The sequence below is a fragment of the Melozone crissalis genome, unplaced genomic scaffold (genome assembly GCF_028551555.1).
Source record: "Melozone crissalis strain CALT ecotype California unplaced genomic scaffold, PUWL_Pcris_2 ptg000023l_1, whole genome shotgun sequence".
Taxonomy (NCBI): domain Eukaryota; kingdom Metazoa; phylum Chordata; class Aves; order Passeriformes; family Passerellidae; genus Melozone; species Melozone crissalis.
In genome coordinates this window covers 11,603,845-11,617,770 of record NW_026535801.1, presented here as the reverse complement: position 1 = coordinate 11,617,770, position 13,926 = coordinate 11,603,845, and the positions used below count along the sequence as shown (strand labels likewise).

At 41.2% G+C, this 13,926-nt stretch overlaps 1 protein-coding gene across 4 annotated transcripts in view; it reads right to left on the bottom strand.

The window, feature by feature from the left end:
* MYO1B (myosin IB) overlaps window positions 1-13,926 on the bottom strand; it is a 145,907-nt gene that overhangs the window by 119,158 nt on the left and 12,823 nt on the right. For 3 of the 4 annotated variants that reach the window (XR_008483107.1, XM_054277599.1, XM_054277600.1), the window contains exon 2: window positions 11,742-11,882. Coding sequence is in view for 3 of the 4 variants with exons in the window: in XM_054277599.1 (XP_054133574.1) it covers window positions 11,742-11,876 (135 nt within the window). In the remaining variant the exon portion in view is untranslated. Of the gene's footprint in view, window positions 1-11,741; window positions 11,883-13,926 lie in introns of those variants that run through there. The other variant, XM_054277601.1, reaches the window with a different exon arrangement.

The window sequence follows — 13,926 nt, the reverse complement described above, 5'->3', positions numbered from 1 at the left end:
AGCCAAAAAATTAAGAGTTTTGCTCCTTTCAAGCACACACCACAGTGTGTGCTTATGTAAATGTTCTTCAAATAAAGAAAAAATTGTTCTAGTTTTGTGGTCATCCTCCCCCTATGGAGGAAATTATTTTCCAACTGTGTCTAATCTCTTTGGCTGAACAAGATGGAAATGCTAAAATTGCCTTTCTCCAGTGTTTACTTTGCTCTCTCTCAATACATGTGGCCTTGGCAATTTGGAAGTCTACAGATTCCTGGCAAGACTAACAGATGCCCAAGACTAAGAAGCTTTCTGGTCTTCCCAAGTGCACAGATAGCCCAATTATGACTCTTTTCTGATAAAACAATAATAAATTGTTTCCTCTTAAATCTTAGGAATTTGTGAGCTCAGCCTGTTGTGAAACCAGTGCTGTAAAGTATCAGCAGAAAAGAGATGAAGGCCAAATCTCAAACATTATATTTTGAAACATGAATTCTTTGGAACACAAAGGCTTGTCCCTATTCTGCTATCATAATAGCATACTATTTAATTTTTAAGTTCCTTGAAGCACCCTGGGACTTCAAGATAAAGAAAGATTACTGAAAGTGAAAACCTTGATTTTTAATTTTGAACACAGGCATTTAAATGAGATTTATTTAGAACCATGTCTTCATAGCTAAGTGCTGCTTAGACAATGTATTTTGGGAATTCAAGTCAGCTCTTTGCCGCCAGATACGAACAAATACGGGCCATTTCCTAAAATACTAATATTTCAAAAGGTCAAATGGCTATATTGAAACAAAGACATACTCCAGTCCATTTTAAACACCAAGCCAAAGTGTGCCAAGAAGTCATTGGGTTTGTTGCAAAGCTGCTTACAAGAACTAATACATTTCCTCTTCTGAAAATGCCAATCTCTCAAAGCTGATGCCTAATAGCTACTTGCTCCTGGTGGTCTGTGAGATTGCACATAACAGGGATAAGCAGATCCGGAAAATAGCTTTCCCACATAACATCTGTCTTCCCACCAGAGCTCTATTATAAACAAACAAAATAAATGGCTTAAATCCTCAAGCGAGCGACAAGCACAGGAACATTCCAGTGCTGAAAGCAGAACGCCCAAGAGTAGTGGGAGACCATACCACAGCACCCCAGGGACAAAAGAGATTCTTGAATTTCCCTGCTGAAGGACAAAAATGAAAAAAGAGTGGCCTCATGACTATGGATGCACAGAATACAGCCAGGAAATTTGATTTCTTTCTTGGTTTGACATGGTCTCCTCGTGGAGGTTTGGATGAGATCTGCTGTGTCCTGAAGTTTTGCTAACTAGACTCCTGATAATACTCCTTCCTCACAATTTCTCCATTATTGAAACTCACAGAGATGGATTCTGTGAATTTTTGCTCAGAACACAAAGCAAAAGGACCCTCACTCAATCATTTCTCAGTGCATCTCTCATGTGGCACGGCAACACTGCTTCAGAACAGAGCATTCAAATTTCTGTCAGCTTAAACGACAACACACTCTGCATTCTCCACCAAAACAACACATACAACTCATTCCTCTTCAGATAAGGGGTTAACACCTCAAGCAGGAAGAAAATTCCAAACTCCAATTCAACTGGAAAAGCTGTTAATGTTTGTTACACATCACTTCTAAATACTGGTCCAGATGCAATGACCAAGACTCTTTGATGTCCCTCTTTCTCCCCCTAGGACTAGAGGCCAATGTAACCACTTGGGGGGAATATATCAGTGCTACTTCAAGTTTACAGGGACCATGCAAGGCCTTCTGAGCCTTCCTCACCCAAGCAGACTGGCTTAAGAAAAAGCCTCAAATAGCAAGATGATAACAAGGCTCTTGCTGCTTGTGAGAAATGTACAGGCAGCAGCCTCTTCCCAGTCAAAGGTTAGGGAAAGTTATTGCTATAAACTGGACATTTCCAGCTGAGAAGCTGCAGAAACCTTTCAGTGAGCTCAGTGAAAGGTCCCCAAACACCTCTGCTGCCAGGGTGCACAGTGAAATCTGATACACAGGATAGAGGCAGTGCAGGCCAGCCCAAGAAGGGCATCCTTTGGAAGAGCGCTAGTACAACTAACGGGAGAATATTTCACACCCTGGGACACCGTATATTAATAAAGCTGTTTTCCTCCTGTCAAAGTTAGACTTGCAGTGCCCCAAGGGCCAGAAGAGAGGAGATTGCATCTGCAGAAGCCAGGGAACACTGCTGACACCAGTTGAGGCAGCAGCACAGAAGTTATCCAGCTGGGGCTCCTGTAAAAGCCCTCTCTGTATCCTTAAAAGCTTTTCTGGATCCATGGCAATCTCTGCAAAGCAACCTTCTGCAGAGGTTAAAATCATTCAACATCTACACGGATTTGTGGCAAGCCTTTTGGAATTGTAGCCTACATCCCTTTTGTCAGCTCTGCTAAAAACAAACCCACTGCTCCTTACCTCTTGTAGCCCATAACAGCCCAGAGAAATTGCTGCTGCACACAAGTCAGACCTGCTGTAAAATGCCCCAAGTGCAAATGTACCTGGCAAATGCACTAATTCCCAGGGGGCACCAAGGTTTCTATTTATTTAATTTGTTAAACTTCGGAGCACAGAAATAGAAAGCAAAGAAATTTTAGTAAAATAAGATTGCTAGCTTGGATTCTTCCATTTATGCAGGCCAATTTTAAAACTCCAGATATACATAATACACATTCCTTTAGTAATGGCTATGCTCAAATAATCATTTGGTTCCTAGATCTTTGAAGAGTTTCAGATCATGCCTCCAAAAAGATTCATTGAAATGGGAGACATAGTAGATCAAAGAAAAGTGTGACTAGGTTTTATTAGAATTAATCCAAAACCAAGGCTTGCCCAGCACTGTTTTCATTGGGGTGGAGGAGAGCTGTGTTTTGGTTTTCAGGTGTTTTTTTTTTTTTAATGTGACACATGAAAAATATCTTTCTAATGTAATACCCATATTCCTTTGTATTTGCCTGACCTACTGCAGTTCTGGATCTTGCCAACTCATAAGCATGTGTGCCACTGCATGTTCAGAACAGCCGAGGCCAAGGAGATGGCAGAGGAAGCCTGTACTTACATGTTCTAAGTGTTTTCAGCTGTCTCAATCTCAAACAGAGTCAGGCAAATTTAAAACTACAACTTTACTCTATAATCAAGTTTCCCATTTTAACAAGCATTACCAGATAGATCAGTACTGTATTAAAATATCACCTATTATTTGAACAATCATGCTGTGAGCTCAAATTTGTTTTACATTGTGCTTGGCCATAACAAAATAGCTAAATGCACTTTGCCTCTGGTCCACTGTGTTTTTTCAGGTTGGAAGCACAAAGTTGCAAGAGCTGATGTTTGAAAAGAGTAAGGAAGAGAGCAACATCAAGACTAAAAGCAAAACCACCTGAGCCCATTGCTGTTTCTGGGGCTTTGATTTACTCCATTCCTGTGTATGGCAATGGAGATGTTTGTATTGCTTGGTGGAAAGGGATGGGCAGGGTACTTGAAAAAGACAAACAAACAAACAGACATGGATTTCATCCTGTAACACTCCAGGGTTTGCCGGCACCGTTCCACAGCAGCACACACAAAATAAACTCCACCTGTGATCCAAGCTGAGCAGCTGCACTTCAGGTTGAGGCAATCCTGGGCCAACACTGCTTGTGCTTCAGTGAGCTGGGAGCTTCAGCAGGGAAATATATCACTGGATATATCACTGGACTGCTGAACAAACACAGACTATTCTCCATGATGATGAAAACCCTCTTGCTCAAGCCCACCTTCCCAGAAACAGCATTTTAGTCCCAGAAATACAGTGGACAAAGTCTGTATGTTGTAATAGGAAAAAAAACCCAATCCTGGTAAACTACTCTATGTGCTTAATGCAGTTATTAAGCAGGACAGGCAGCCTTGTAAAACCTGCATGGGACAGTAAAGGCTGTAAAAAAAACGACTCAGAAGAGCAGTGGATGAGGTCCTGAAGGGAAGAGAAGGAAAAAACAATCAAGGAAAATAAGAAAGTGAGGAGACAAAATAACAGTCCTGTACAAAGTACATTAATGGCTGATCTAATGACTCAAGAAACAAAGCTCAAAGAGGTCACACAAAGGCAGAAGCCTACATTTGCATCCCAGAGCAAACAACGACAACACAGACCACCTAAGTCAAAGAGGATAACCACGCTACTAAAATATCCTTCAATATGGGCTTGATCCTGCAAGCCACTGGGCAAGCAGCGGCCTGGACAAGCTGTGGGCAGCCAGCAGTGGCCAGGATCAAGCCCTTAAGTGCACTGCAAGCTGTTTGAGATCCAAGCCCTGGAGTAAGAGCAGCTCATCTGCCAGAAGACACCCACACTGCAAGTTGGAGCGGGTATGCGGAGCGGATGCGCGAGCGCAGATGATCGGGTTTCACTGCTGAGCTTCTTGAGGGCACAGAAATCTCTGCCCTGCTCAGTGAGCATTGCTGCTAACCTCAATATCATCATGACAGACTCCAGTGCTGTTGTTAATGAAGCAGGTTAATCCTCTCTGCTCGTCTCCTCTCTGGCTACACTGGAATGATTTATACAAACAAGAAGAGTCCGTACACAGGATACAAACACAGGCAAAACCTGAAAATAAGCAATGAAGAAGTCAACTCAAAGGTGACATGAGGAATTTTCAAGGCAGTGTTTAAGCACCCCCAAACATCAGTGCTTGCCCACTTTTCAAAAGAGAAAGACTTGTTTTCACAAGCAAACAGTAGCTGGAGATTGGATATGTCTGTGCCAAGAAATCACTGGTGAAAACATTAGTGAGAGCATTCATTCCAAAATGTTCCATTATTTCTGTATGAATGAAAGGTGGGGGGAGAGAAGGGGAACTTTCTGCCCTGTTGCAGCCAAGGCTATCCTATGCTCTTCAGGGTGAAAGCCATGTTTTTACAGCCCTTGGACATTTTTGCTTCTATTTCTTCATTTGTCAGTCCTTCATTAATCTTTGAGTGTTTTGGTTTCATATAACATGGACTGAAACCATCAATAAATGCCCTAGATGTCATCATCACCTTAGTGAAGAAACACACAATATTTTGAGGCAAAGCTAACACTGTAACTGGAGGCATTTCCTACACTTTCTCCTCTATTTTTTCAAAGTATCACATCAGAGGCAAAGAAGAAGGAATGTGTAGGGGAGGAGAAGACCCCTACACACAGCCCACCAAATGCATTCAGTTTTCTCTGATCCTTATGACTGTTTTCTTACTCCTTCATGCAAATGCTGCATGGAGCCCTCCAAGCAGCGCCTCAAACACGAGGCTCTGCATCGTGGGAGCTGTACCAAAAGGAAAGGAAACAAAGCACTGCCTTGAGATAAATAACTCTCCTCCCACAAAGCCCTTCAAGGTAAAAAGCAGCCAACCTGCTGTGAAAATCTTTACTCCCGACTCTGGGCAAGTTATAAAGTTTGTTTTGCTGCAGCAGGCTGATGTGAAGGGCCAGAGGACCCACAGGATTTTTATCTAGATAACAAAGTAAGGCAAGATTTGCAGGGAGGCAGAATACTTCTTCGGCCACAAGCTATCACAGAAAAGATGTGCCTTGGGCACAGAAGCCTTTCTTCACATCTGAAGAAGCAGCAGGCTTCAAGGTCCTAGCCTGTGGCAGCTGCAACAATATTATTACTACAACTCAGTAGCTTCCCTCAAAGGGCAAAACTGCTGAGGCACTGATGGGAAAATTGCTCAAATTGACACAGGCATTCCCCAAGGGAGGAAGAGAAGGAGATGGGAGGAAGCTCAAGTCCCCTGGGCTCCCATCACAGGCAGATGGATGGCTGCTCTGATCCAGCTCTCAAACCACCCTGCCTTTAAGAATCGGGACAGCCACCACACCTGCCACCGCTCAAACTCCCAAAGGGACACCAGCAGCCCAGGATGGACTTGCTGGATGAACACAAGTAAACACATGAAAGGACAAGAGAGCAGGGTCAGATGTGGCAGGGGGAAAGACTCATGAGTGTTGCTGCAGGAGCAGCAAAGCACAGTCCTGCCACCAGCCAGCACACACGCAGCTATGACGTACCCTAAATCCACAGGGAACAACCCTCATCAAAACCCAGCCAGGGACCCCACCTGGCCCCAACAACAACATTGTAAAGGTGAACATGATCATGCTGGCATCAGCATAAGGAAACTGAGAATAAAATTGAACTTCAACAGTCACTCAGTTACTACTACCACAGAGATCTTCCCAGCAAGCTGCATTTGTGTTTCCCAACCCCACAAGACTCTTCTTCACAGGATCAATGGAATGGCTACACAAGGCTGATGCAGACCAGGACAACTGGTCTCATTCACATAAATGTGTTCCCTACCCTGTTCTTGCAAATGTAGCATCTGGAATACCAGGTACGAGTGCAGCAGGAACAAAGCCACAGTGCTTGACAGCAATTCAGTGAAGTCCTAAATAATCTAAGGTAGCTGAAAATGGGACAAATCAATAGTATAGACAAACACACTGGAAAGTCAAAACCAAAAAGGCTAACCCTAAAATATTAAAGCAATTAAGATCAACAGGAAGGAGCTCAGTCTATGAACAAGCACATGTCAACAGCCATGCCAGCAGAAGGCAGCCACAAGGATGGTACCTCAAACAAATAAAACAGAGTTATTACCCTGGAATGCCAAATATTTAATGTTTCAGTGATAAAACAACAAATGTTCAGTACCATAAGACTGCTGCTGCCCAAAGCAGCCCACAAACTCCACGCACCAGAAAATACAAATTAAACGCTGACATCAGAGAAAGATTCTGTTTTGTTGTAAGAACAAAAAGCAAACAAACATTTTCTTGTAAGGAACAAAATGTTGACCTCTGCAAATTTGGGAAGACTTCAAGAAACAACATAACTGTGGGGAAAAATGTGCAGGGCAGCAGAATAAAGCCATATCTGACCTCTAAAGGCTGACTCCTGTGAGCCTACGCAGCTCCACTCCCCTCCAGACTCCTCACACCTCCCTTGACACTTCCACATGTCTCACAAAGCAACAAACCCAGCATGGAAATAAGTTTCAGACCAATACAAATACTACATTTTACTCAAAATCTCTACCATTCATGAGTCACTGTAAATGCATATACAGACAGATATAGCCCCCTCCCATTTGTCAGCATCCCAAACTGCAAAGGAAAAATAATTGCTGAATTGGATTGGGCGAGCATATTTCAGCCAACTTAGAAAAAAAAACAAACCTTAAGAGAGGGAGTTCAACAGAACAAGTCAAAAATTCATCAATCACACACCAACTGAATTTTATGAATGTATTTAAAGTTTTCCATGCGGTCTGCAGGTTACACATTTTAACCACACAAACTGCTCCCTGAAACCTTCAAATAATCAACATTGTGGGATTCTTTCCTACTTGCTAATGCATTGCCCATGAGCCACATTTTACTTCGTAAAGTTAACGAAAGACTCCCACGGGCTTTTGTTACCAACAGTTACAGAAAAGAGCTTTTGTGGAACAGCAATGCAAATTTTATCAATGTAAAGTTTAAGAGTTACAAAAACAATATAATAAACAATTACAGCTTTCTAATGAGATTTTTCTTGGTCAGACATATCTCAGACATTTCCAGACATGACTAAACTCTAAGATTCCCATTTCCAATTAACACATGCGTGTTACCCAACAAACCCTCCCCCTCCCAAAGCCACTCAGCATGAGATTACTGCAGAATCTGATGGTCTTTAGTAGAATATTTGGCCTAACTCCAGCTCCACCAGCCTTCATGCTTATTTTTATAGGCACAGCCTCCAGCTTTGCGCTCTAGTATGTAACACAACACCCAAGTCTATTAAACTTTCCACCAAATACACATAAAATTGAACAACAGGTAATCAGGCCACAGTCTGCTCTCTCACTCTAAGGAGGGAGCTCATTGCCCTGTTTGCGCCATGGCATGAAACTTTGCCAATGTCCTTGAAGGGCTTACAGTGCCTGAGATGATACAAAAGGGCCATCAGAGGATCCAGAGCTAAATGCTTTTGCAAAGGGAGCTCTGGTGGAGAAGATCTAGAGTTTCAAAGGGGAAAATGGAGCTGGCACTAGGATCTCCAACATCAAATATTCAGCATCAAAAATAAAAACTGTTAAAGAGACTAGAAAAGGCAAAAAAATCTTCTAGTGGAATGAGCCCAACTATCTTGTCATCTTTGGCTATGGGGAGGGGACAGTTTTGGCATTGTTCACTGATGGCTCGATCTGAGTCTCACATTTCATACAATCACGGAAGAGTTTGGGCTGGAAGGAATATTTAAAGGTCTGTAGTCCAATCAATCCCCTCTGCAATGAGCAGGGACATCTCCAACTAGATCAGGTTGCTCAGAATCCATCTCCATGGTGACCTTGAATGTTTCCAGGGATGAGGCAACTATCACCTCTCTGGACAGTCTGTTACAGTGTTTTACTATCCACATCATAAAGAAAATGTCTTGCTTATTATCTAGTCTAAATCTACCCTCTGAGTTTAAAACCAATATTCCTCATCCTGTTACAACAAGCTTTACTAAAAAGCTTGTGCCCATCTCTCTCTAAGTCCCCTTAGTGAGTTTACCTACCAAGACTGGCTAACATCATCGTGCAGCACCTGGCCAACCTCTCAGCATCTTCAAAGCTATCCATGTCACAGGTCTCATTCCTCACAACAAACCCTTCTGAAGGTTACAACTGCAACTCCCTTTAAAAACTACCACATGTAGCACAGACAGAGCCTTCAGTCTGCAGGAAACAGCTTAGAAATCCATGTTGGGTAAGCCTGGTTTGCTGCAGCTTGACTTTGTTGTTTAAACTTGAGCACAACTTCTGGCAATGCCTGCAGTGGAATACTGACATGAGGGCTGAACTTGAGCCCACAGCTCAGCCATTAAAGGACAAATCCATTCCTACTGCCCTCTGAAAGACCCTGAGAGGTCAATTCCTCTGCGCAGCTTGTTGGAGCAGCAAAAATCTGCAGTCTTGGTTAAGCACCAGCAGCAGACCTTCAGTAGTGCAATTTGGTTTCCCCTGGATGCAAACTACAGATTTTACATGATAAAACAAGCCCTACTTGCAGGTGTAACAGAGGCGCCATTGTGGCCATCAGAGTCTAAAACCAGAAATGCAAAGTGTAGTTGCCATGAGTGGCAGCAGCAAGGAGAAGGTAGAGAAGAGTTTGTACTTGAAAATTAATGTGGTTGTTACAATGAGCACCATTCCAACTGTTACTGTTTTACAAATTTTTTAAAATATGCAAAAAATTTGCAAGGCAGCAAAACCCAGCTGATATGGAGGGGAGACAATATTCCTCAAGTGATTTGGTAAATAAAACCATGCAGCATCACAAGCCAAGTAACTTGCATACTTGGTAGCAGCATGTGGCACAGGCACGAACATCTCTTTTTTCCACCATTGTATGTAGTGAATGTTTTAATATTTGCAAAGATCATTTGGCCTTCATATTGTGGATTCACACACAAAGCTTGTAAGACCTTGAAAACACAGACTTTCCCACCTGCAAGCCAAAGGATCCTACATTGCTAGGGAAAAGTGGCACTGGCTATCACCTACCAAAGAACATAATACAGATAATTAAATTGCACATCAGTGCCAGGTGCAGCAAAATCAGAAACTGGGGGAAATACTTAATTCAATGTCACCATCTCAAAGAAATGTGTGTTTGAACACACGTTGTCAGCTAGCTCATAACAGCAGATAACAACAAAATAGAAAACCCATTTGCTATTAAAACATTCAGTTTCTTTCAAGAAGAAAAACTATCTAGTCTGAAATAAGCAGAAACATGTAATTAAATGCAATCCATAGTAGCTGACAGGAAAATCCATAGCAGTTGACAGGAAAAAAAAAGAAACCAAAACCCCCCTTGGGAAATCCACTTGCATAAGATTTATAGCAATCCTTCATAAGAAACTGCACAGTCCAGGGTGCCCTCACAGAACAGGTTTGCATCTTTAATGCTTTAAATAAAACTTTCAAATATGACCCAAAGATTGGGCTGGGTGCTGCTGCCTCCTTTAATCTCCAGGCAAACAGCTCTTTCCTTTTCTTTTCCTTCATTTTTTCTTGAGTTGAATGGAATGGGATGATTCAGAATCACCCACTCTTACTGTAGGCACTAGGAATAGAGTATTAACCCTAAAACTGATGTGGAAGATATTAAGCATATATGTCACTGACTGGAAAAAGAAAAAACCTGAATCCCAGAAGAGACAGCCACTGCAGTTATTGAAAATGAAGGATTTGCCAGAAACAAGATGAAAGAGCAGAAAAGAAAAGTCTGATATCTACTTGTCTGTATCAACATCCAAGGGTTATCCATAGGGCACAGATCCCATTTTCAAGGAACAAGGAAAATTCAAGACATAAAGTTTCACAAATGTAAATCTCAAAGGTATAACAGAAATGTAAAAACAAAAAGGTTCATTTTTTTAACCATTTAGGAAAAAATCTCTCCACAAATAAACATCATTTTGGTTTCTCCTTCAACAAGTTTTTCATGGATACTGAGAGTCTTTTCTTAATCTAATTTTATTGTTTAATTTAAATCGTCAGTACAACCTGAAGGAGCAATCAGTGGAGATCATACAATAGCATTTAGGAGTATAGTAATAGGTATACTACCAACCGAATGTATCCAGAAAAGGGAGCAGGCCTGGTTGAACAAGAAAATTGACAAGAATGACATGGCAGACAGTGAATAGCAGGGGTAGAAAAGCACAGACTATCACTAAGGGATAGAAGAAGCAAACAAAAATAGCACAGATCCTCCCATACCTTCTTTCCAATCTCCAGTATAATGAAACCATCATGGTTCAAATGCTCAGCAAGAATGAAAAATATAATCAACCCAAAACTTAAAAAGGGGAGGAAGGGTAAATTATAATTAAGTTCATCAGAACACCTATTTGATTTGAGTAAGCTGCAGACACAATTGCTTGCAGATCACAGATATACTTTGGTTAAATATTTAGGCTCACCAGCAGCCTTGGAAAGTCTCTCCAAACCATTAAGTTCACACACCCTAAGCAAAAAAACAGATACAATACCATGCACATTTTAGCAAAAGTGGAACAAAGAGATGAAGCAGGAAATGAAAGGCTTAACTGGAATCACCATTTGTCTCTTCATTCCCTGCCTTGTGTTTCAACTGCCAGTTCACGTCTCCTGTGATCATCACTCAGAAATTAATATGCCTGAAGACTTTGATTACTTCCACATATATCCAAGCTCATTGTATTTAGTTTAAAACCCAACCATTGTAATAAACACAACCCTTTTTGCAAATCAAAGATAGCAGGCAATATTTAAGTTACCCTTAGCATATTCTGAGCATGTATTGTTTCTGCTTCAGCCCGCTCTAACATCCTGGAAGTGCCTTCCTTGTAAATGAATTATTTATAACTGCAATGCCCTCTGACAACAGGAGCATCAAAGTTACTGCCAGCAGCAGTTCTGGAACTGTTCTTTATGAAAATCACAGGTCTCCCATGTCGTGTAATGGAGAAACAGAAAAAGGAAAAATATCCCAGATGGGGAAGATCAAATGCAAAGAATGTAGTACAGGAAAGGCTAAAGCACAAGTAAGGTTTAAAACATCCCTAATACAATAGATAATGTTCAGGCACTCAGTCTGTGTGTATTCTTATAAATAAACACATATCTTAAGAATGACAGCATAGCTCCCCATAGGATGTTATTTTTTAACATATACTCACATAAACTTCATTGTGATCAAAGCGCTTCTTCAGGTTATTGATGAAGGAATCTTCATCAAGTGGCTCTAAAAGAACCATATCTCCCACCCCAATCATGTCATCTAAAAGCGATGTCTTGACCTCCATTTTGGCCATTTTGTCCTGGGAAAAACAAAAAAAAAAACAAAAATAAAACAAACAGCAAAGTTTAGCTCAAGGTTACTCTAATTATTCACAGACATTATCTAGTAACACGACTTCAGGAATAAAAGTTGAAAGAACACTACATTAAAATTATGTTTCCAAGGAACATTCTCAAGGCCATTGCATCTACCCAGGTATTCCACATGATTCCAAAATGTAACTTCTAATAGTCAACAATGCCTTCTGGTCCACTTGACATTAAACATGAAACTCCTAGAAACAGGAATGAAGATTCCAGTGGGCATCAAAACCAGAGTATTTGGATGACTTCAACACAATATTCAAGTGCATGCAAGTCTGTGTTTTATCAAAAGCTTCATCAGAATCTCCAGAAATTAAATTAGAGTTTAAGTTTGTCAATAACTCTGAGTTTCTTTTTCATGCTTACTTGCATTTTTCCTCCTCCATTAATATTGAAATGGAAACCAACTCAGTGAACCCGCTCAGAGACAAAAACCACACTATTTGATCTTAGTTCATGAACCGTGGGTTCTAAAGTAGTGCTGGTATTGGCAACATGAAGCTACCAAATTACTTCATTTACTTGTAATTTTGTTGCTGGAGAGAACATTTCACGGGGCAGCAACAATCCGGCTGATAAGTGGAGACACTGCACGAATATAACCGGAGTGGCACAGGCCAGAAGCTGGGCATGAGCAGGGGACCAGGATCAAACAAAACAAAGTAAGCAAGCCTGATAAAGGAAGTCATTTAGACAAAGAAGTCAAGGTCAGGCCAAAACTTGGCACTTATTTGATCCTCCCAGCCTTTTATGCCTCCAATCCAAACGCTGGAGATTAGTGAGCTCCTCAGGAGCTCTGGGCACACAGTTGCTGCTTTCAGCTTCCACTGGAAAATGGACGGATTCATGGTGGCAGCCACAAACAGGGAGCCAGAGGTGAGGGAACAGCTTTGCTGACCACACAAACCAAGGCCCAGCCACTGCACAGCTACAGCCACACAGAACAGAAGCTCAGCTTCACCAGTCAGCTGTCACCTCCCAGCTACACAGTGCTATCAGGCTGCCCTTGGTCCCCCTACCACTGCTGTGCATTTAAATTCTAAATATTTTTTCTTGTTTCCCAAACCAATGCTACCTTGCCACAGTACCTCTCCATGAGATCACTAGTTTAAAACAAGCAAAGTCTTTTATCTCTCCCTTCTCCCTGCAGCCACTACTTCACTAGAGGTTATTTGATGTTTTTCATCAGTGAGTGACATTTGAGGGATTTTAGCTCAAGACTTAAGTCTTGCTTGATGTTTTTCCACATTCAACGAAGAGAAGCAGAGCTCCACAGGCAGCTAGCAAAGTGATACAAAAAGATCCCCAAAACCTGAACCAAGCCTGGGAATTACTAGAAATTCACATGGAAATGCAAAAACAGTGCTGAACTATGGTAACCAACCAAAGCTGAGTCAACTCTGCTAAACAAACAAAAGAGCATTTATTTTAAACAGAAACACTGGACAAATATTTTTGTAGAGAAAGATACTTTTATTCTTAAAAGTTCACCTCTCTGAATGACCAAAAAAAATGTTAAACATTCGTAGAATCTTTTCAGAGGTATCACTTCAACTTCTGCATCCTATTAAGAAAAATTCTTTAAACTACCAATCTTGTTTCAGCAACCTAATTACTTCCCATACATCGACTAATGCTCAAATAACTTTTGAAGGCTGAAAAAGTAAAGCCCTTCTCAAGTATGGAACTTATTAAATAATGGGTTTGTGGCCAAATATATAAAAAAGCCAACACAAAATCCTAATAAGGGCAATTTAAACCTAAAATTTAAGTTCTAAGTACAATACCTCATTTACCATTGTGAAATTACATACCACCTACCACACTTCATGCATCACTGCTTGGGAATTTCAAGAGCAAGAGCAGCCAAACCCATCAAAAACACCCATTTATTCCCAAATTCAGCACCATGTTTTGCAGAAGAGGTGTAGGAAGACACTATATCTATTTTTATAAGTTGGATCAAAAAGTTGTATACAG